Source organism: Eulemur rufifrons, chromosome 28 (assembly GCF_041146395.1).
Source record: "Eulemur rufifrons isolate Redbay chromosome 28, OSU_ERuf_1, whole genome shotgun sequence".
Lineage (NCBI taxonomy): Eukaryota > Metazoa > Chordata > Mammalia > Primates > Lemuridae > Eulemur > Eulemur rufifrons.
The window spans coordinates 48542331-48567369 of record NC_091010.1 but is presented as its reverse complement, the minus strand read 5'-3'; the positions used below and the strand labels follow the sequence as shown (position 1 = coordinate 48567369).

Genomic DNA, 25039 nt, shown 5'->3' with positions numbered 1-25039 from the left:
CTTTTTGCTTGTTCTGAAGATCAAAAGCTTTATTTCCCTCTGCCAAGGAGGGTCCTCCCTTTGGGGTTTTGCTAATATCTGTGATCTATAATTGTCATTCCTGATGCTAAGTGTTTTCTCTTCATGAGTCATTTAGTAATTATCTATGGATTTGGCTAAACTGACCTAGATTTAAAACTCTTGAGGTTAAGACCTCCATGCCTAATGCTGCATGCTTTTGTCCCATAACCCTTAGCTCTTTGGGTGCTCTGGGAATATAACTTGATTTGAAAAGCTCAGTGTTCTTTTTCATCAGAAATCCGTGTTCTACTAAGGCTGACAATTCATTGTCTCCTAGACAATTTTGAGCCAGGATAACAAATTAGAGTTTGGGATACATTACAGATGATAAATGTGACTTCCTTAAAGGGAAATCCATTTGTTTTGCTTAGTGTTTCTGTGATTAATTACTTGCCAGATTAAATTGCTCCATAAAGATGCATAGTATTTTATTCAATTGCTCTTCATGGTGATTAATTAGGCCACACTGTTGCTTTATATGTTAATTATACTGGCTTTTTTCCTGTTCTCTGGTTTAATTAATACAGCATTTATTTGGAAGACTTTTTGGGATGGGATACTGTCTGTTTCAGGGTTAAAAAAGCCCAGTGTTGCTTACAGGCTGGTGTTAGAGAGTAACACTTGAAATTTTCTGAGTGTACTCTGTATCCATTATTTGCAAAAAATACACTAACTGTGAATGAGTTGGGAAAAGCTCTGTTTGGTTTTCCTATAGTTATTAAAGATGATATACTAAAGATTCTTGGCTCCATTGAAAATTGATAATTTAGAGGAAAAGCTATATAGAGAAAGCTGTTGATGCAAAATGAACTGTACAACAAATGTAAAGCTAAATGGCAGTGGGGACAAGGTTGGGAAAGATTGTTGTTTCCTAGGATACTGCAGAGTGCTGATGAGAAAGTCAGGCATATTTAGCATTTTTATTAATGATCTAGGGCTGAATGTAAACAGAGTATTAATGAAGTTTGTAAGTGATACTGATTTGGAGATGTTTCCTGCACTCTGCAGGGCAGAGAAATGATATAGATAGACCAGGAAGAGAAGCATCACAGAAAATAATGCAGCTATTCCCTTGGAAAAATGCATATCTGCTAAATAGAAATAGCATAAATAGAATCAGGCAGATATTTTCCAAAGTAGATTTTCCAGCAGTTTACTCCTAGGTATTTACTCAAGTGAAATGAAAACTTGGGCTGGACAAATGTTTACAGTGGCTTTATTCATACACAGTCAAAACTGGAGACAACCCAAATGTCTCTCAACTGAGGAATGGATGAACAAACTGTGGTACATCTATATAATGAAATACTATTCAGCATGGAACAACATGGTTAAATTCAGTTGCATTATGCAACATGAAAGAATCTAGACTCAAAAGGCTACATGCGGTATGATTCCATTTATATTATATTCTGGAAATGGCAAAACTATAGAGCAATTTAGATCATTTGTTTCCAGGGGCTGAGGTTGGAAGAAGAGGTTGACTACAAATGAACACAGGGGAACTTTTGGGGTGATGAAATGGTTTTGTATTTTGATTGTGGTGCTGATTACATGGATACATGCATTTTTCAAAAGAAGAACTATATACTTGTATTAGGGTTCTCCAGAGAAACAGGTCAATAAGATGTATATGGATATACAAGAGGAAATTTATTATGGGAATTGGCTCATGTGATTATGGGGGCCAAGAAGTCTCACAATAGCTGTCTGCAAACTGGTGAACCAGGAAACCCACTGGTATATTTCAGTCCTAGTTCAAAGGCCTAAGAACCAGGGGAGCTGATGGTGTAACTCCCAGTCTAAGGCTGAAGGCTTGAGAACCTGGGGTCTATTGGTGTTAGTCCTGGAGTCTAAAGGCTGAAGAACCAGTAGCTCCTGATGTCAGATGTCCAAGGACAGGTAAAGATGGATGTCCCAACTCAGGAAGAGAAAGAGAGAATTTGCCCTTCCTCTGCCTTTTGTTCTATTCAGGAGGGCCCTCAATGAATTAGATAATGCCCATTCACATTGGTAAGAACAGATCTTCTTTACTCAGTCAGTCCAGGGATTCAAATGCTAATCTCTCTTCTAGAAGTATAATACCATCACAGACAAATCTAGAAATGTTTTTCCAGCTATCTGGATATCCCTTAATCCAGTCAAGTTGACACATAAAATTAATCATCATGACACTTAAAGAGGGTAAATTTTACTGTATGAAAGTTATTCTTTAATTTAAAAAATCAGAAAAAGAAATAGATTATCACAGGGAAGGGTAGGAGATTCAACTTTTGACCTTTGCTTCCATACTTTATGGAACCTTATGGCAACTTTTTGAAAATAATTTGAGTGACAGGACATAGAGTCCGAGGATTTGGATTTTCTTCATGTTGCCTACAAATTCCAAGGTTTTGTTTGTTTTTGAGTGGGAGTAGGGATGGGTGGGTAGGTTGCTGATGGTTTTCCTTAGATGTCAGTATTATATAAATCTGTATACCAATGAGAGGGTTATTTTGAGAAGGAAAGCATAGTTAAGGAACTCTTGGACCTAGCTGATAGCCATCAGACATAGGTCATTTCCCCAGTTTATGGATTGAATCCAATTATTTGGGTTTTGTGGATTTAACTTTTGTTTTAAAGTTTTGTTTATATGATCTTTCTGGGCCCTGCCACTGTTGAACTGTTTGCTTAAGACTTGGAATAGTGCCAAGGGATATTTATGTCCCCAGAACTAACCTCAGAGACAAATTCCATACCCCTCCACACTTGGACTGGAAGAAAAAGCTTCATCACACTATGGGCTCATAAGGCAGATTTGCACAATGTCAGGGACCCAGGGATAGGTGAACCACAAATGATAAACTATTGCTCATAGCTGCTGTGCCTGCTTTCTCCCTTTCTCCCATGTCTCTAATCTGAACTGTGTGTGTATAGTGTTTGCTTTTCATGTCCAAATTGAAGCACCTCCCTGAGTGTAGAACTATCTCTATTCAATCTCTAAAAATAACCTAGGGGGGAGGAAATTATATGGTGGTAGTAGTATTGTATTACTTGCAGCAATAATATTGAAAGTAGTTCTGTGGCTGCAGCTTAGTGTGCTAACTGCTGACTATTCTGAGCAGATGTGTGGCCATCATTTTGGCCCAAACTGGGTGGATTAGTTTTAGCAAGGTGCTGATTCCCTGGGTGACTTATGGAGCAAATGTCCCTGAGTCTTTCAGTGTTTTCAGCTGAATGATTTTCAGCACTGGACCTGAAGAGGCTGCTGTGGCCCCCAACCAAGTCCCCATATGTTAAAACCTCATATTGATGTGTATCTTTTTTTTTTTTTTTTTTAAATCTGCCCCTTTTCTTCCTTCCACTGTGATAAATAATGCAGATATACTAGATGAAGTCTCCTGTTGGAGCAGGACTCTATAATCATTTTGTTCAGGGTTGAACTAAACTAATCAGAAATGGGACTTTCTCAAATAGCCATATGTATCAAATGGCTATTGTTTTCTTATCCTGACTTAGCATGTTTACCAGTACTTGCCGGATCTAGCAAGTAGCAATTAAAAAGCTGTAAGTAACCTTGTAAAAATGATAGGTTTTAGTAGGAGAAGAAATTATAAGATGACATTTTAAATTTTTGACTAGGTAAGTAAGTGATAATGAAACACTATGAAATTAAGGTTTATGTCAGCAGTGACATCATCCTGTGTTTGTATGCCCCTTCATCCCAAAAGAGATTTAAAGTGCAATTTAATGACTATTCATAAGGGACATAGCACTTCTTCCAGCTGGGAAACAAAGGCCCATCTTGGCCAACACTTAATTAGTCACTTATTACTTATTATCCATTTCTTGTGTACCCAGCCCTGTGTCCTTAGCTTCTGACCTGCATTGACAGTACCATGATTTGACAAGATTTCACAGGGTAGAGTGCCATTGCAGTTAGGACTTTGGAGGAATGGCTGAAGGCCAGGGTACAATCCTGTTATACCTGGGATAGAATGTGACCAGGACAGCTGTGCTCCCGCTATAGCTCCTTTGAAAGCTCCAGAAGATGACAAACTACTGCTTACTACCCAATATTTGCTCCTGTAGAGTTTCTGAAGTGTTTCCTCCCTTCTTTGCCATCATGGCAGCTCAGAGAAGGAGGAGGCCACATTAAGCACTAAATTTAACCAAATGTCTCGAGGACATCTTCCCACAAGAGTCTGGGAACATTTGACTCTGCTCAAGACTGGTGTTCTTCCTTTTGTCTGCCCTTTCAAGCAAGAGCTTTCTCCTAAATCAGGAATTCCTTTTCCCTCTCCCTGTCTTAGGTACCCTTCCAGAGATAATGTGTACATATGGAACTGTGTTTTGGTTTGGGTTTTTGTTTGTCAGTCACCTGGAAAATGCAAAATCCAGCATTTGTTCCTGATAAAAATTTTTAGCCTACTAGGAATGGAAAAGAGCCTATTCAGTCTGATAAAGAGCATCTATGAAAAACTTACAAGCTATCATACTTTTTTTTTTTTTTTTGAGACAGAGTCTCTGTCACCTGAGCTAGAGTACAGTGGTGTCAGCCTAGCTCACAGCAACCTCAAACTCCTGGGCTCAAGTGATCCTCCTGCCTCAGCCTCCCAGGTGGCTGGGCCTCCAGGTGCATGCCACCACACCCAGCTAATTTTTTTATTTTTGGTAGAGACTGAGTCTTGCCTTGTTGCCCAGGCTGGTCTCAAACTCCTGGGCGCAAGCAATTCTCCTACCTCACCTCCCAAAGTGCTTGGATTACAGGTGTGAGCTACCATGCCCAGCCAAACAACTCTAAATTTATCAATATCAATGAAGCATTTTTCAAATTTTTCTTATAATTTTTGCAGCTAGTTTTCATAATGTTGTCAATCACATTCAGAATCTCCTACATATGTATTTACATTAGAAAACCATGTTAATTTTTATTGATATTATGAAAAGTTTCCATTTCAATATAAATACCTGGCCAAACAAGGTCACAAAATAAGCTTTTCCTTTCCTTGGGGCTTCACATTTAATTCATTCATATGTGATGTAGTGCAAGTGAGCAAAACTCTTAGATTATTAAATTATTTCTTTGATTATTGAATATTTTATGTCTTTGATTATTGCTTTCATTTCAAGAAGATCTTGAGTTGGAATTAGCAGTGTAATAAATCTTTGTAAACTTTTCCACAGCTCAACTGATGAGCATTGGCAAAGAACTCCAAGTCATTAAATTCATTGTCTTCTAATTCCTTCAACCTTTCTATGAACTGGTGATATTCATAACATATGCAGGTATATAACAAATGATTTTAGCAACTGTATCCATAACACTTTCCATAGAATCTGCTTCAGAATACTGTGCACAAATATTTTTAATATGTACCATGTAGTGGAATGAAGCAGAAGGGAAACACCAGTCTTGTTTTAAAATTCCAATAAATCTGAATCTTTAACCTCACTTAGCTAGAATATCATTCATTGTGGTAGAATTTTTTTAAAAAAAATACAGTCAAATTCTTCATTGGCAGATGTGAAAGATTCAAAAATATTTATGCCCTGAGTTCAGGTTTTTAGGCTGTGAATTGGCAAAATTTCTTTGTATGTTTGGAAGTCCTTTAAGACAAAATGTATAAAAAATATTAATTGAGCAGTGTCATCTAACTCTAAAGAATCTAAAGTACTTGCAATTTAAAAATTTTTGGATCAATTGATTTTTTTTATATTGTTAGAGATGTCTTATATTCTATAGGCAGTTGTTCAGTGGCTTAATTGAAGATCTTTTGCTTTTTATAAAGTATCTCTTTTAGTCTTTTCCTCATAATTTTCTGACAAAAATGCCCATAACTGAAATAATTTTTTACCATATCTTCATCTAAAAATGATTGTAGTGGCCAAAGATAAAAGCTCAGATCCTGTTAAAAAATCATTAAAAATTTTTTATTCAACATTTAATGCTGATTTCAGACAACCTATTTTTAAATTAATTTTTAATGTTTTAGTGTTAAGAAATTTCTTATTAAATTGACTTTATATTTGCTGAAAATAGTTCTTAATATTGTTCACTTTAGTATCATCTCAAAACATTTTTTACACTACAGCCTTTTCATTTTGCCCTGCTGAAGCACATTGCAGTTGACATTCATCATGAAACTTGCAGAATACCTTCTTCCGGACTATGTTTTCTTTACTGCAATAAACATTCCGAACATAGTACTATTTTCTGCATCTCCACTCAATTTGCATCAATAATATGCCTTCACTTAAAAATCTTTTGACACTTACATTTTAAAGCTAGAAACAAAATTTAATTATAATTAAACAATAAAAAATATTTTACCTTAATTACCAATTCTGATTTATTTAAATATCACTATAACTTGGTCGTTCTCAACTGATGTGATTTTGCCCTCTGGGGAACATTTGACATGTTTCATTTGTTACAACTTGGGTAATGAAGGACGTGCTTTTGGCATCTAGTGGGTAGAGAAGCCAGGGATGTTGCTTAACTTTCTACAATGCCTAGGACAGCCCCTAACTACAAATTAGCCTAAAATGTCAGTAGTGCTGAGGTTGAGAAACTCTGCTATAATTCATGTGATTCATAACATATTCATTAAATATATTGTGTTGTTAAATCCATATGTAAAAAGTCATTTGCACTGAGTCAGTCCATTGACATCAACTAAATTGATGATGTGTTTACATATAGTACTAGAAATATAATATACATGCCTGACACATGTACAGCAGTTATATCTTATACAGTGCAGTTGTTAAAATGAAATGTAGCCCTACCAAAACAATAAAGTTGTAATTAATGAAACAATGTTTTATACTGCTTTAGTTTTTAAATTTTAAACTAATAAAATTAAAAATTTAGTTCCTCAGTTGCACTGGCCATATTTCAAGTGTTCTGTAGCCACATGTGGCTAGTGGCTACAGCACAGGTCTAGAAGAAGATCTGAAATGGTGGGTTGGCTAAAAAATCCTCACACTGTAGGGCAGGGGGTGGGAATAGTTTACCCCTTACTCACCTTAGGGTTTGAAGTATGGCATAGAAGCCTGATTTAGCATGGTTTTTACAGCTACTCTTTTTCTATACTTGATTCTAAAAAATAGGGAAATCAACACATTGTTTTATTAAAATATCATGCTAGGTTTTTTTTTTTTTTTGTTTGTTTGTTTGTTTGTTTTTTTTGAGACAGAGTCTCACTCTGTTGCCCAGGCTAGAGTGAGTGCCATGGCGTCAGCCTAGCTCACAGCAACCTCAAACTCCTGAGCTCAAGCGATCCTCCTGTCTCAGCCTCCTGAGTAGCTGGGACTACAGGCATGCACCACCATGCCCGGCTAATTTTTTCTATATATATTTTTAGCTGTCCATATAATTTCTTTCTATTTTTAGTAGAGATGGGGTCTCGCTCTTGCTCAGGCTGGTCTCGAACTCCTGAGCTCAAACGATCCGCCCACCTCGGCCTCCCAGAGTGCTAGGATTACAGGCGTGAGCCACCGCGCCCGGCCTCATGCTAGGTTTTAACTTTGCGTTTTCCAAGGACAGTTACTGCTGAAAAATGGGCCTGACACTGGAGCTTTAATAGCTTCCCAGCTATTCCTCTATACCACTAGAGTGAAACTGCAGAATCAAAACTATTGTCCCAGTTCTTGAGCTTCTGTTCAAACTTTGTTGAAATTAGGAAGAGAATGAGGAAGTATTCACCATAACTACTCGGTAAAAACTACCTTCTTACTTAAAAAGTACCTTTCCATAGATCTACAAGAGCAAGGAGTTCAGAATATAGCAAATTATAGAAATATTTAAGTGTATCTGAATAGGATACACTTAAAGGAAACAAGCCTTGTTTCGTTTGTCAAATAGGATGTCAGGTCGTTTCCCCTTTGGTAGACATTTAAAGCACAGCATGGTAGCTCTCTGAGGTCTAGTGTTATGAAACTGTCTTCTTTCATCCCTGCTTGTTCCATCTTAAACTGAAGGCTTTAGTCTAGACAGGTGGAAAGTCAGATATAGAATTAGTTCAAGGGAAGGGTACCTTGTATCATGGAGCATATAACTGACTATTTTTTTCTAGAAGAGCGAAACTAGTGTTAACTGGTAGAAAGTGCTGTTCTCTTGATTTTATCCTTAACTATTTTGAACCTACATATCTGATTCTTTGTAGCTCTCTAGGTGAACAAGCTTCAGAGTTTTTCCTATCAGCATGATCTTGCCTCTTGAACTTCATACCCTACCTAGGGATCCCATGAGTACCTCAAACTTGACATTCTGAAGAATATGCCTATTGCCCTCCCCCTACAATTTAAGAACCTCTTCCTCCTGTGTTTACTATTTCAATTAATGGTGTCATCATGTGTTCAGTTGCCTAAAGTAGAAATCTTAAAGTTACTTTAAATTCTTCTCTCTCCATCATCTATCTAGTCAGTAGATTCTTTCAGCTCTACCTTCTAAATCTTTCTCAAGTAAATTCTTCTCCAGTTCTACAGCCACTATTTGAGTTCAAGGCTACATAATCTTTCATATTACAAGAGCCTCTTAACTGTCCTTTCTGCATTCAGACTTTCCCTTATTTCACTATTCAATGTATTCCATCACTAGAGTTGGATTTCAGAAGCATAGGTCTTCAAACTGGGAGTATATGTTGGTAGCGTCACTTTGAGGGCAGTTTGGCAAGTATCTAGTGAAGTCAAAGCTGCACAACCTGATGACCTAGTAATTTCATCCATAGGTATATTTCCTTGAGAAACTTTCTCAAACAATGATACATAAATAAGAATATTTATTGAAGTATTGCTTATAATACCAGGAAAAAAACTGGAAACCACCTACAATTCTGTCAATAGGAGAATGAATTGTGGTATATTTACACAATAGAATGTTACACAGTACTGAAGGTTGTCTAAAGCTACAAAAATCAATATAAATCTCACAAATATATTGAATAAAATAAGTTGCAGAATGTATAATAACATGTACATAAAGTTTAAGAACACAAAAAAATGATATGTGTTGTTAAATAAGATAACATGTACATAAAGTTTAAGAACACAGAAAAATGATATGTGTTGTTTAGAGACATTCATATTTAGTAAAAGAATAAAGCTGTGTGTAAGAATGATACACAGGGGAAAAGAAGGACAGATATGCAATCAAAAAGGAATACATGGAAGGTTTGAAAGGTATTTGCAATGCTTTCTTCAGTTGGATGGTGATTATACAAGCATTCACTGTATTCTTTTCTGCTCCTTTTTGGACATCTGAAATATTTCACTAGGAAAACCACCAGATTTTAATTCTTACTTGATTCCTTATCATTGTTAGGGATAGGGTAACACTCAAATTTTTTGCCTGACACCGTGATCCCAGCCTACTTTTCTATCCTCATTTGCTGTCACTCTCCCATCTATCCTAAGATCTGGCCGAATTAGACTTGGTCACAGAGTCTCAAATGCCATACCTCTGTGCACATTGCTTTTACATTGAATGTCTTCCCACTCCTCTTTTCACGTATCAAAATCTTGTTTATGCTTCAAAATCTAGCTTAGATGTAACCTTCCTTGAAAGTTTCCTGAATTCTTTGAGGCAGGACAATGCACACCTGCATTGCCACAGGACTTTGTACATTTCTCTCTTAGAGCGTTTATCACATTGTGGTATGATTGTTTACATGTCTGTCCATCACTAAGTGGTGAGCTCCTAAGGACAGGGACCATGACCTTTTTTACTTCTGTAATCTCTGCCCCAGCACAGTGCAGTATAGTACAATAAATATTGAATGAACGAATGGATAGCTGGAATGAATGGTTTCATCTTCCAAGGCCTTTATATTGCCATCACTGTCTTCGGGAATCATCACCTGACCTCAGGCCCTAAGCTAGGGAAATGGATATTGAGATGCCTAAGAAGAGCTTGAAGGACTTCCCCACTGGTTGTGCTCCCTCAATGTGTCTGTGGTGCCCCATTATAAATGTCTGCTTCAGATCTTAATAGACAAGAGGAAATATAGTCTTGACAGCTCCTGGATTAACCTAGTATAGCCAGGAAGTATGCTTTGGAATTGTTACCAGAAAGTCCCCTTTCTCAGTGATGAGCTGAATTGTTTATCCCAACATAGCAGAATTTACTGACTTCCAGTTCCCTCCAGAGTAACAAGAGGACAGCTGAAAGGTTTTAATTATCCAAAATGGGTGTTTGAAACAACTAAAGCCACTTTGAAGTGAATTATTGATAGCATTATGCATTGTTTTTCTTTAAGTAACAAGTCAAGGCAATTAATGCTATTTTTATCTTTGCAGATTCACTGAATTATAAATGATTTTAAAGATGTCTTAAAACCTTCTCATTGGCTGAGTGGTGGGTTGTTGTCATTTATGTAAGCTAGAGGCCTTGTGGAAGGAATCTCTGTGTGTTCTGATGCTGTTTCATGTGACACTGGTGTAGGTGTTTGGATGCCTTACTGCTCTTGGCAGTAAGTTGTTTTCTCAGGCTTTTCATGGGGTTAAAGTTTCTTCCTTGTGTTTCTCACTGAGGACCTTCTCAAATGTGTATTATTATCTCATAAGCCAAAAGAGAACCAAGGACACTCTTATAAATAACAGGCAGCTGCAAAGCAGAGCCATTTAGTCTCTTCAGTGTGGTTTGGTGGAGATCAGAGACTAAAGACTTCAGTGTGGCTTTAAGTGAAGCAGCTGCATCACCAGCTGGAGACTGACACACTGCATAGGGTGAGCACAGCATAGCTGAGATCCATCCACTGCCATACAAGCCTGAATGACTTAACTTCAACTGAGAAAATTGCTTTGTGTTTACATTTAATTTTGGGGAGAGGAGGTACAGAACCTGCCCTAGCCCATCTCCATGAGCATCTTTGAGTCAGCACTGAGCAAACAGGTGTAAACAGGGCCCCAACAGGCAGAGGTCTTGTGGCTTTCACAAAAGTTGTCCTGTTCCCCGTTAGCTGGAAAAAATTTAAAATGGAAAGGAAACTATTTAATATACCTCTTCTCTTTGATTGTTTATTGAATGCATGAACCTAGTTTAACTAGTAAGGTTTCTTTCATTTGATTTATTAAAAGTTGGGTATTAGTCTCTGTAATAAAATGTGCCAACACATTCTCACCTTCCTTGCCTGATTAAACTAATTCATAGGCGAGGGCTCTATAGCTCAGGGATTAGAGCACTGGTCTTGTAAACTAATTCATATTTCAAGACTCTACTCAAGCACCATCTCCTTCAGGATGCCCTTTTGAAGCCCACAGCGTGGGCTAACTACCCCTCCTCTATGCTCCCACGATACCCCTTGTCTACTTTTTGTCTGTTTTAGCCCTTACCACTTCATAATGAAATTGTGTGTCTGTGGTATGTATCTCTTCCATCTATAAGCTCCGTGATATTTTGAATCATATTTTATTCACCTCCCCCATTGCCTAGCACAGTGCCTGCACATAGTAGGTATTTGGATGTTTGTCTCACAGCCTGAATGATCAAGAGTCATGGGTAGTGCTGATAAACCGTTAACTTCAGATAACATAGAACTTTCTTCTGGGGACAAAATATTCCTTGACTATACGAGAAAGCAATCAATTTGCAGAGTAAGGGAAGAGGAGAAAATACAGACATTCTCTCTTTCTAAAATGGTACTTATAGTGTAAACAAAGTTCTGTATTCACTTCAAAACTAAATTTCTCCTTTTGGTAGCATCACCTTTTCAGGAGGGGAAAAATCTACCACTCTTTCTGGCATACTGAAGAGAAAGCAGCTAATAACCTCTTTGTGAGCATAAAACAATTATACCTAGCCTCCTGTAGTGACAATCTGCCAGAGCCAACTGCCTCACCCCCCACATGGGCTTCATTTTCTTACTCTGGAATTTCACAGACTCTCCCCTAAAGACCTTCCTCTTGTTGCACTATTATGATGAATGTTTAGTATTTGGCTTTCACCCCCTGCTTTACTAGCTATTACTGGAGGTGCTGTCAAAGAATTGGGCCCCAAATTTATCCTCCTATTAAGTCCTCTCCTGGGCAGCACTGCTTGGTCTTGAGTAGTAGTCATGTAGTTTCCCCTCCTTTTCCTACCTCCCACTGCCTTTAAATGTAAGGAAACCAACCGCAGGCCCTGTTGCAAACAAAGAGCTGTGGTAGAAAGTAAGGTTGCAAATCACTTTCTACTGGCTTGTTGTTTGCTCTTGTTCTAGGCCCAGAAAGAAGCACAGATATATGAGTGCCTGTGTGTGCATGTGCTGGGAAACCCCCAGTGTCAATTTCAGTCACAAGCCCAGTCCATGGCATTTCTTCAATTGGCTGATCATGTCTGTCTCCTAGCAATGTCTTTAGGATCTCCTCTCTGTGATAAGTTAGAGATTTACTGGTTTCTGGACACACGGGCCTACCTACTTCTGTCTATTCATATCTACTCCTCTGAGTGATAGACATGTGGTCTTTGATTAGTTTTTTAAATGTTATGTGATTTTTGAATTTGTTTCCATGGCTACTCTTACAGTCTTCCCCTTGTGAGCGTTTCTGTTGAATAAAAGCTTTCTGTGGGCCGGGGCCCGGTGGCTCATGCCTGTAATCCTATCACTCTGGTAGGCCAAGGCGGGAGGATCGCTTGAGCTCGGGAGTTCAAGACCAGCCTGAGCAAGAGGGAGACCCCATCTCTACTAAAAATAGAAAAATTAGCTGGGTGTCTTGGCACATGCCTGTAGTGTCAGTTACTCGGAAGGCTGAGGCAGGAAAATCGCTTGAGCCCAGGAGTTTGAGGTTGCTGTGAGCTAGGCTAGCGCCATGGCACTCTCTACTCAGGGCAACATAGTGAGACTATTTCTCCAAAAAAAAAAAAAAAAAAAGCTTTCTGAGTCTCTGACTTAGTAGGTTGGCATTTAGTCTGTTTGGGACTTTCATTCTGAGTCTCAAAATTATTTGCAGAAAGAAAGATTTTGTTAAATAATAGCTGCTGATTAGGTTGAGAAAATCTGACCCATTAGCTTTGATGCAAACTCATTATTAATAAAGCTGATATTGAGGTTGTCATTAACATTGGAAAAGCAACATCCCTCAGTAATATTTCTCTGCCTGAGAAGAAAGTATATTGATTACAATGATGTTTTAACTTTTTCGGTTTTCAGAAGAGAGAGAGGGAGAGAGATACTATCAACTTCACTTAGGCAGAATGGGTCAATACTTTGGGCAGCTTGTTTATTCTTCATTTATTTTTTTATTTCTTGATTTACTAAACTATCCCATTCTCTTTACCTCACTAACAGAACTGCTACCCAGCTCCCTTTTCTCCCACACCTGTCCTCTCAAGGCTCCCTTCTGTAGCCAACCTCACCATCTGCCTTCGGTATCTACCTCATAGCTTCTTACAGGAAGCCACCTGTGTTAGGATCTCTCCGATGGCAACATAAGTCACTGCCAGAGCAGGTGAAAGCAACCTGCTTTTTCAGAGCTGATGAGAAGGGCCTTGCTCTCTGTCACAGTGGGTGGGCGAGCAGCCAGGACCGAGGAATGCTGTATCTCAGTGCTTAGCACCTGCAGGCTCAGAGCTGACAGTGGACTGTAATAAGATTCATCTCTGTTCACTTAACTGATGTGAGCTTTATGGTAAGTGTTTGCTTGCTTAATTACTTTGGCAGACTCACTGATTGCCTTTCCTGAGGAGTTCTAAAAGGTCCCTGTGGGATGGAGTATAAACCTGTTTCCGTGTCTTTTAATTTCATTCTTTTCCTGGAGTACTTGAAACCGGGATGTGATCCATATGGCCCACCATCTCATCTCTCCTGTGCATGAACATCAGGACCTCTTCTATCTAGTATGGGATCCATGTGGCCCACACTGGACCACTTGGAAATCTTGGCAGCCTTCTTCCTCTTTTTGTACATGAGACGCTTATTCCTCCTTTTCCACCATTAAGGTTTATGTATGGCTCTTTCAGTTTAGTTTGGGATCCATATGCCTCTTTTTCTCTAACTGGTATAGGATTCACAGAATATCTCTCTCCCTCCCCAGTCTAGCATGTGATACAAAGGTAAAATAATTTACCTTTATTTTGAAATGATGGGAAAAGAAGCCTAGATTAGTCAATTGCTCATTTTTCTGTCCTCCTACCCTCCCCATGCTTAAAAAGTAAATGTCTTACAATAAATTGACTAATTGGGCTAATGGGAATGAGATGTAATTAAAATATTTCAGGTTTTTGTCTCATGCCAGTTTTTTTTTTAAAGTTCTTGATTCATATTCAAGGGATTGGAATGTTCATCATTAATTTAAAGTTATTTCGGCCGGGCGCGGTGGCTCACGCCTGTAATCCTAGCACTCTGGGAGGCCGAGGCGGGTGGATTGCTCAAGGTCAGGAGTTCGAGACCAGCCTGAGCGAGACCCCGTCTCTACTAAAAATAGAAACACATTATATGGACACCTAAAAATCTATATAGAAAAAATTAGCCGGGCATAGTGGCGCATGCCTGTAGTCCCAGCTACTCGGGAGGCTGAGGCAGTAGGATCGCTTGAGCCCAGGAGTTTGAGGTTGCTGTGAGCTAAGCTGACGCCACGGCACTCACTCTAGCCTGGGCAACAAAGTGAGACTCTGTCTCAACAAAAAAAAAAAAAAAAAAAATAAAGTTATTTCACTTCTTGGGTTTTTGAGCTGATCTCCACTGCTTCAAAATTTCTTCTAGGTATGCATTAGGATTTTCTTGTGTCCTGAAGAGGGACAGAAAATCTAATATATATTTTCCCATGGCCTATTTTACTCCTTTATATCTTCTAGGTGTTTCTGAGAGTGTAGAGGGGTCTTACTTCTGGAGATAGGAAACCCAGGACCAAACCAATTCTAAAGGTTATTAAAGGTTTTCATTGTGTAGTCACAGCAACACTGCCAGTAGTAACTTCTGACCTGCTGCTAGAGACAGAGTAAGGGAATCTGAAGCACAGAGTAATGCATCTGAGCAGGGATAGGTTAATCTTGTAGGTATTTAACTTTATGAAAGTTTTGGAGCCTCTTTTCATTTATTGAGAGAAAGATTTAATAAAAAATAGACAATTTCTAAGCGGAATGAATTAAGTGATGCCTTTTATGGAAATGTAGATGGTCCATTTGACTTTTGTGGTTTTTTTCAACTCCTGTGGCTCATTCTGCCTCGTTTACATGCATTGTGATTGTGGAAACAGTGAAAAAATATCAGGCTGATGCCTAAAGCAGAAATAAATTCCATTTCTCTCTTATGGCAGTGCTAGAGGAGATAATTTAGCCAAAGTTTAAAAATCCATGGCATCTTACTTGGCTTAAATCTATGGTATAGGGCAACAATAACTAGAAATTAACTCATTTTTCAAGCAAAGTAGCTATAACCAATTGCTTAATTTCCAGCAGGTGATGAGGTGTAAACCTACACTGGGCAAAGTCATGCATCAAGGTAGAAAGCCCAAACTGCCACAATGTGTAGTCATGCACACAGCTTCAGAAAATGAGGCAGATGCCCCTCAGGCTGTGTACATGTACATTTCATATACATTAACCCTCTTCTGTTTCCCTCTAGCTTAATGAATTGTCAACCTTCACCTGCCTAATGCAGAGCTTTGATGAAAATGTAGTCAGTGGGTGAATAACCTACCTGGTTATTCACATGTGTTTCTCACCTAGAAATTAAGAGAAGTGCTGACTCAAATCATTCCCAGGTTAAAATATGAGGGTTACTAAGGTGTAGTCAAAGATACATACTCTTTTCCACTCCCTTCAACCAATAAATTTATGTGCACAAATAAATCATTCTCTACTTAGGCCAATTTACATAACTGGATCATTGGGTAAGGTAAGCAACCATATGCACTAGCCAGTAGCTCATCCTTCCTGTTGGTTGTCAAAATGCCTTTTATATAATAAGGTTCCATTTTTGTGTCTGTGGTCCTGAAGAGAATGGTGACAGGGACAGTAGTTTAAGAAGGGGGATAATTGGCATGAAAAGGTTAAGACCTAATACTTAGGGAGTAAGTTATAGGGATAGTCCTAACAGGTCAGTTGCTGACGTTTTGATTAGTTTCAAATTAAAAAGGTTAGGAAGTATTCTTATTTGAGGTTTTATTTTGTTTAATGTTAATCAGCAGAGTCTCTGAGGCTTGTAATGTACTGTTGTTAACAGGCATCAAGGGAAATTGCTTTTTTTGTTGTTGTTGAATTGGATGGGCTGAAGATTCATTGACTCCATGAAGAAGGAAGCTTATTACTGCATGAAATGGGAGTCTGTGAGGCAATTCTGAAGGTGAAAAGAAATATTAGTTTAAAATTAAATAACTCAACCTCAGATAAACCATTTTAACGACTGTCACATACCATTCCGTCATACCTTTACCCTTTCTCAGAAGCCAGTCTTTTACCTGTATATTTGAGTGTTTTCCAGGTAGAAGCAATTATAGATGTGATGGTCTTCTTGTCTTTTATCCCCAGATACCGGGGAATATACTCTGTAGTATATCACTGGATTGGTCTAGGAAAAAAGAGACCACTTTGAAAAAAATTCCCTTTAGGGCAAGTTAGATGGTATATAGGAAAACACAGAGGAAAGCTTTGGAAATTCAATCCAACCAGATAAAAAAAAAAAAAAAACTGGTATTCAGAGAGGTTGATCTCTTGCCCAAAGTCATATAGTTAATAAGTGGAGGAATCAGGATTTTAACTCAGTTCTACTTCCTCTAAGGCCTTGCTTTTTTTCTATTATGTGTACCATGTTGTACAGGGAAGCAATGGTATTTTAACTGGGCCTTCAAGGAAAAATAAGACTTAGGCTTTTTAGTGTTGAAGAGAAATAGCATTCCATGTGAAGAAAACTACGTAAATGAAAGGAAGACATCCAGCTGGAAATGTTTAGCAAACATTTGAAAATACAAGGTTATAGCTATCTTATAAGGTTGATGCTTAAAATCCAAAATTTTTACTAAGCTTCAGATATTCACCCATAAAGACTCTTTAATGTAAATCTGGTAGCCTTATGGTAATAATTTTAGGGTGAAATATTTAAGAATCTTCTCATATACACCATGTTGAGTATACCAGTTATGTTTCCTCCTTCCTTGGAATAAGAGCTACAGAAACTTTTCCCCTAAACAAGCTTTGCCTGTTTGTCCCCTTTCTGACTGAAGGATTTACACAGCAGCTTTTAGAGACAGTCTGCTTCCTTCAGGTCTCTTAGTAATGAAACCATCACCATGTTCTGAACTTCTGGATGAAACTATTATTTATTTATTGTTTCATAAAAAACTCTTAGATGCTTCTGTCCATGGGAGATAGGTAAGATTGTGAGAAATTGCATTGTGGAGGATTTGCTTTAGATTTATACTGGATATGAAGAAGAATCCACATTTTCTCTTAAGCTGTATTGCCTACGTTGTTAAGGTAACATTTCCATGCTTATTTTGGATAAGTTGGGCATTAACTATGTGTCTCAGCCATCAACCACTCAGCACAGGAAAAGAGAGCTGCTTTACAGAGTCATGAGCAAGAGAGAATAAGTTAAAAATGGACCAAGAAATCCCCAGCCAGTTTGCTGCTCAGCCTTGCTGTTCCATCCGTCTACTTCATTTTGCTTCAGTCTGTATAAGTGACCTCTGCTTCAGCAGTCAGAAGTTGACAGTTGCATTGGAGGGTGGCCCAGATTGCTGCCCTTAGAGATGCATTGGGCACAAAGCTGTCCCTCACTGTGGCTGGCTTAACAATTTCTCTTTACTATGACGTTGTCTATTTCTTTTTCCCTTCACCTTTGGGGCTTTCTAATTCAGTGGCATTGCGAGGCCCAATATCAGAATATAACACTCTCCCCCACTCCTCACCTCATCCTCCCCACCCCAAAACAAACAAACAAAACTTAGGCTTACTTTTAGAAGATACTAGATTTCTTTAACAAGAAATGCCAGAAAGCTTTCTTCTAGCTTCATGGTTTGACTTAAGAGGAAGAGAAAGCTTTATTGTCTTCAGTGACAACTTGGGTTCCTTCTTTGGAGGATAGCTATTCATGTCTGAGTCACCTTTTCTCCTGGAATAGGGCTAAAATGTTTTTGTTATTTCCATACTTTGGGAGAATAGCTCATGGTCATGGATCTCCAGAAGTACAGAAGCTTACTTGTGGTGAGACTGAACAAAAATTCATTTATTCATTCATTCAATTTTTAAAATTGAATCAGGGCGGAGCACAGTAGCATGTGCCTATAGCCAGCTACTTGGGAGGCTGAGGCTGGAGGATCCCTTGAGTCCTGGAGTTCAAGGCCAGCCTGGGCAATATAGGAAGACCTCATCTAAAAAAAAAAAAAAAATTGATCAGTGTGCCAAGCATTTTGCTAAAGTCCTGAGTATTTATTGGTAAGCAGAATAAATTTGGTCCCTGCTCTCATGGAGTTTCTAGATCCAGTTTCAGGAAAGCTGGAGGTTTGGTTAGAAATTATATTCCCTTTTCCCACTGGGAAAGTACTCCTTTCCCTTTCTTTGGACCTTATTACTTGTATTTTTTTAAATCCTTTTCCTAGTTCTGGTTGGTTGTACCTCTCTCTCTCTCTCTCAATAACATGAGCAGCTCCAGCTTTTGTTAAAAGAAAAAATAGTCAAGATTGTTGAGAATAAGAGAACCTTTCTTCTCACCTGCTAACTCTACCCCTAACATACTATTCCAGCAGCCAAAAATTGACATCCTTTGCCAAATGCAATGCAGGATTCTTAATTTAAGTATATCATGCATATTACCAGGAGTTAAACTGTTCTCCCTAGTCAGTGGCTCAGTGAGCTTGTTTTCCTCCTGCCACCACCAGGTCCACTTTGCCTGAGAAGCATGTAACCCATGTGGCTACATTGGTGGCATTTGTATTAATAATTGGAACTTTTGTAGCATGGAATCTCAGAGTGATGCACTTACAGAAGAGAAGGAAACAGTAACACAATGTAAATGGTACAAAGAGAGGAAGTCACTGCATGAGATGCTGACTTGTCTGCTCTACTACTTTGCTAAAGACTGACTCTGGGCTAGATGCAGTGGCTCACGCCTGTAATCCTAGCACTCTGGGAGGCCAAGGCGGGAGGATCATTTGAACTCAGGAGTTGGAGATTAGCCTGAGCAAGAGCGAGACCCCGTCTCTACTGAAAATAGAAAGAAATTAGCTGGAAAACTAAAAGTATATAGAAAAAATTAGCCGGGCATGGTGGCGCATGACTGTAGACCCAGCTACTCGGGAGGCTGAGGCAGGAGGATTGCTTGAGCCCAGGAGTTTGAGGTTGCTGTGAGCTAGGCTGATGCCACAGCACTCTAGCCCGGGCAACAGAGTGAGACCCTGTCTCAAAAAATAAATAAATAAATAAAAAATAAAGACTGACTGACTCTGGATTTGCAGTTGCTTTGCCCAAATGCCAGGGTTCTTATGGAGAGTAGAACATCTGTATATTAGTCTGCTCAGGCTCCCATAACAAAATATCAAAGAGTAGGTGGCTCAAACAACAAAAATGTATTTTCTCACAATTGTCACACTTATTGTATGTCAACAATGTACTATTCCCAGGTACTGTGCTAAGTCTGTCTATCTCATTATTCCCTTTTTTTTTTCCTCTGGTGAGAATAGCTTGTCAAAAATCAGTCATAATACCAACCAGAATTCCAAACCATGATTTTTTTTTAAAGTTTCTGTCTTATGTTTTTATTGCCTGAATTAGATTAAATGGTTCTATAATTCTTTACTATCAATAAGGTATAAAAGAAAATACTGATTTGTTATGCTATATCATATACACACATGTTTTAATAAACTTTTTATTTTAGAATAATTTTAGATTTACAGAAACAGTGCAATAATTCACAGAGTTCCTGCACATACTCAGCCTAGTTTCCCCATCTTAATGTACCATGGTATATTTATCAACATTCAGAAACTGACATTAATACATTATTATTAACTAAATTCCATATTTTATTTAGATGTTACCAGTTTATCCATTAATGTCCTCTTTCTATTCAGGATCCAGTCCAAGGTACCATACTGCTTTTCGTTGTCATGTCTCCCAGATGTCCTCTGATCTGTGACAATTTCTTAAGTCTTGTTTTTCATGACATTTAATGTATGAAAGAGTACTACTGGTCAGGTATCCTGTAGAATGTCCCCATGGGTTTGTCTAATGTCTTTCTTATGATTAGACTGGGATTATGGGTTTTTGGAAGAATACAACAGAGATAGAATGCCCTTCTCATAAGAATATACCCAGGATCCCATGATATCCACATGATATCACTGGAAATGTTAAGCGCCATCATTTGGTTAAGGTAGTGTTTGCCATGTTTCTTTACTGTAAAGTTACCATTGTTCCCATTTGCTACTCTATTCTTTGGAATGTCATTGAATCTAGCCCATCCTCAGTGACAGTGGGAATTAAATGTCACTTCCTATAGGGAGAAGTATCTACGTATACTATTTGAAATTGTTCTATAAGAAAGATGTCTCGGCCGGGCGCGGTGGCTCACGCCTGTAATCCTAGCACTCTGGGAGGCCGAGGTGGGCGGATCGTTTGAGCTCAGGAGTTCGAGACCAGCCTGAGCAAGAGCGAGACCCCATCTCTACTAAAAATAGAAAGAAATTATATGGATAGCTAAATATATATATAGAAAAAATTAGCCGGGCATGGTGGCGCATGCCTGTAGTCCCAGCTACTCGGGAGGCTGAGGCAGGAGGATCGTTTGAGCTCAGGAGTTTGAGGTTGCTGTGAGCTAGGCTGACGCCACGGCACTCACTCTAGCCTGGGCAACAGAGTGAGACTCTGTCTCAAAAAAAAAAAAAAAAAAAAAAGAAAGAAAGATGTCTCTTCTCATTTATTTAATTATTTATTTGTATCAGTATGGACTCATGTGAAACCCTGATCTAAAACCTTTGCTCTTTCTGCTACACCAGGCAAGAAACAACAAGAACCTACACCAAGGCATTGGTTTTAGGGAAATTTATTTATTTCAGATTCCAGAGATTTTTTTTTTTTTTTTGAGACAGAGTCTCACTCTGTTGCCCAGGCTAGAGTGAGTGCCGTGGCTTCAGCCTAGCTCACAGCAACCTCAAACTCCTGAGCTCAAGCGATCCTCCTGTCTCAGCCTCCCGAGTAGCTGGGACTACAGGCATGCACCACCATGCCCGGCTAATTTTTTTATATATATATTTTTAGCTGTCCATATCATTTCTTTGTATTTTTAGTAGAGATGGGGTCTCGCTCTTGCTCAGGCTGGTTTCGAACTCCTGAGCTCAAATGATCCGCCCACCTCGGCCTCCCAGAGTGCTAGGATTACAGGCGTGAGCCACCGCGCCCGGCTTTTTTTTTTTTTGAATCGGGAGTCTGTGTTGCTCAGGCTGGAGTGCAGTGGCTATTCACAGGCATGATCATAGCACATTGCAGCCTTGAACTCCTGGGCTCAAGCTATCCTCCCACCTCAGCCTCCCGAGTAGCTCAAACTATAGGCACATGCCATTTGTACCCAGTTTATTTTAGAGCTTTTTGAGAGGTAGATTTGATAAGATTGGGGGACCTTGGATGTGAGCTAGTGATGGAGAGGGACTGTTTGAAAATAATACTCAGATTTTGGTTTGAACAGCTGGAAATAAAATTTTGGTTTGAAACAATTTACTAACAAGTGTGAAGGTGGCTTCTAGGCTTTGATGAAGCTCAGCCTCTTGAGAGACTGTGTTTAGCCAACATGGGTGGCCCAGCTTTACTGAGTACCCTGTTCTCCCAAGTTAGAGCAGACTACTTTTCTTTCTGATTGAAGCACCGGGGCCCCCTAGTGGACATCCCCTTGGGTCCTGTTTCTTGTCTGGAGGACTCTTGATTTTGTTTATTTGTGGGTTTTTTCCTTTAGTTCATTTGCAGAGCAGAGATGCTTGCTTCTTTTCTCTGTCTGATAAATCATTAAACCTTTCCCATTTCAGAGTTATCAAGTTACCCCCATTTGTGACCTCCTCATGTTCAATAAGAGAACAGTTACCCTATTATAATCATTCCCATGCTGTAGTACTCTAAACCAGAAGGGTACTCAATCCTTATTTTTAACAGATTTACCCTCTTCTTCCATCTGGCATCATATTAATGTTAATTCTTTGTTTCAGAGCCATCATCAACCACTTTAACCCCAAAATTGAGTCCTACGCTGCTGTGAATCACATATCTCAGCTGTCAGAGGAGCAGGTAAGCCACTACTCTCCCCAGACCTAGGTGGTGGCTAGGACCAGGCAGTTGCCTTCTCTTTGGCAGGGAGATTCTGTAACTGAGCTTTTAGCAGGGGTGGCAAGAGCTAGGCTGCTGAGAGAAATTAGTACAGGATTGGTTGATAGTACTTTTCACAGAGAGTAATGTCTTCTGCATTAGTGCCATCTGAAGGGTTTAATTATATAGAAGATATATAGGTGAAAATCTGGTGAATTATTGTTTTAGAGTGAGCAATAAAGCATTTCTTTTTTAAAATTTTAGTCAGAGAATCATTTTGATCTTCGAAAATAAGAAATGAGAACTTAGAAATGGATGAAACTGCCAATTAGAAAAACCCCGAGTTCAGCTAATTTGAAGCTGTTTGGCTCATTAAAACTTTGAGCCCTCATTGGGACAAATTTTCCTTAGTAATTGAGTTCCCTTTGCCTTGAACAGTTATTTCTGAAGAGGTTTTTCTATGATATGGACTGAGTTAGAGATGCAGATAGCCTTGTGTGTTTGTTTTCCTTGAATCTGGCCTGATTTCCCCTTTTCCTAAAGTGTCTGCACTCAGCTCTGCATTATATAAAAGTACAGATGGGGTGTTAGCATGGCATGGGATTGAACTTGATGTTTCAGAATGAGACTCTTGAGTCCTGCTTTTAAAAGCACAAAATAAGACATCCTATTCACATGATTCCTTTCCTTTCTACCCTGTTCCCACATCGGAGGGGCCAGGGTATAGACTCCAAGCCAATAAGAAGACATGCATGCCCTCTTTTACCAATGCATCATTACAACTGTTCTTTGAGCTTCTTGCTGACAGAGCCAGCCAGCCAGCTATGGTATGACCATGTGTTCCAATGTTCCCAAAAGCTATTCAGTTGCCCAGTGAGACACCAAGCAAGCCTTTTTCCTAACAGACAAGCTTCTCAGTGTTCCCACCAGTGGCTCTTTTCCTCAGCCAGATGGTTAGGACTCTATTAATCTATCAGTTGTTCCCTTTGACATATTTGTTCTCTTTCATGAGGCCAGCTGTGAGAATCCATCCTCACATTTAAAACTGCTTTTATAAATGGCTTTCATTTTCTTTTTCCTCTCTGCCTATGGAGCAGTCCTGAGTCCTGTTCTTTGATGCTGGTGCTGTCTGTGAGGTGCTTTGTGATGCTACCTTTTTCCTGTTGGGACCAGTTCAGATCAAATTTACTATATCATTTTTATTCAGAAGAACTCAACATCTTGAGTTGTGTATAGTGAGAGAAAGGGTGACTTTCCTACCACAGTGAGCTCCCGTTAGTCTAAAAGCATTTTTTTTTTTTTAAAGGAAAAAAAAGGAAGACACACATTTGCACTGTCAGCCACGTGCAGTGTTCATCCCCCAGCAGCTTGGGAAGGTCAGGCTGAAATCTTTCTCCAGCAGTAGCAGCCATAGACCAATAATAAAAATCCTTTCCTGGTGCATGAGGCAATCTGTAAAAGGATGATTAGCAAGCACGTGTCCTCAGCCTCCTTCAACTTCTTTCAAAGTTAAATGAAGTGATGAAAGTGCCTCTCAAAAAGAGTCCACAAGCCAGAGATGAGGCGATTTCTTTGGACAGAGAGAGTACCTGTAAGAGAATGGGGAAGGGATAGCAATTCACGCAGCTTTATTTACTTAGTCAATAAATAATTATATTTCTGCTATAATAGAAGATGTGCTGCTAGGTAGTGGGGATCAGTGGTGAATAATCTAAGTATAGTCCTGCTCTCAGAGAGTTTTTGTATACTCATTACCTCTCTTAATCCTTTTCACATGGGGGACTGGGGGAGGGTGATACTATTCTGGGACCCTTTTCAAAACTGCCCTCAAAATAATTGTTGCTTCTCTTCCCTAACTGACTTTGAAGGGTGCTAAATGACAGCATTGTGGTGCACTTGGTTTATTCTCAGTGCTATCAGAGGTATTTGACTGCCTTGTTAATCTCCAACATGTGTTCGAGCACTTTTCTCCCTTCACTTATGAATGTTAATGTCACTTAATGTTAAGAGTATTCACAGCTTCCCAAAGAGCTAGCTTTGGGATGCAGTTGGGCCCTGCAGTTGTTAGTAGTAGACTGGGTAGAAAAAAAAAATTAGAAACTTAATCCTCAGTAGATTGTACAGTACTCCTAAAATAAAACCTAAAAACCATGGATAGGGTTAACTAGAATTTATAGCACTTCGTAAATTAGCAGACAAGACGGGGCTCTTTGATAGATCTGCTTGCCCAGCCTTCAATTTTCTTCCGGCAAGGATTTGTGAATTCTTGAATTCTGGCAACCCCCAGATACATTCTAGCCTCTGTTTGAGGCATTTCAAGGTGATGCTTGTAAATCCATTATTGCATATTAAACAAAGCCCAGCCTCTCACACTGGAGTTTCTTTTCAGAGATCCAGAAGGTAGATGACATTTTTTCTGTTAATTCTCACTGGCTTCATGGAGGGCAAAGGTTTTTAATCAGTTAATACCCTTCAGTGTGACTGAATGGGCATGCATTTTCTGGCATAATAAACTGCATGCATTTTTATAGTGTCTATGTGGGTGTTGTATGTGTCTTTGTTAATTGTGGGTTAATTGTGAAGCTTGTTCACTTTGACCTCTTTTTTTGTGTCTGTGATAGAGTATACACAACATAAAGTTTACATTTTAATCATTTTTAAGTGTACAATTTGGTAGCATTAAAGTACCTTTACAGTGTTGTACAACTATCACCACTGTCCATCTCATCGTTCCATACTGAAATTCTGTATGCATTAAACCAGCGGTCCCCAACCTTTTTGGTAACCAGG

The 25039-nt window shown here is 39.0% G+C and overlaps 1 protein-coding gene across 3 annotated transcripts in view; it reads left to right on the top strand.

Annotated features, from left to right (window-relative positions):
- The window catches only part of ARMH3 (armadillo like helical domain containing 3), a 156404-nt gene that overhangs the window by 100584 nt on the left and 30781 nt on the right, over window positions 1–25039 (top strand). For 2 of the 3 annotated variants that reach the window (XM_069461159.1, XM_069461158.1), the window contains one exon: window positions 22153–22231. The exons of the other annotated variant lie outside the window; for it this stretch is intronic. In XM_069461159.1, coding sequence (XP_069317260.1) covers window positions 22153–22231 — 79 coding nt within the window. The remainder of the gene's footprint in view (window positions 1–22152; window positions 22232–25039) is intronic. 3 annotated transcript variants of the gene reach the window in all.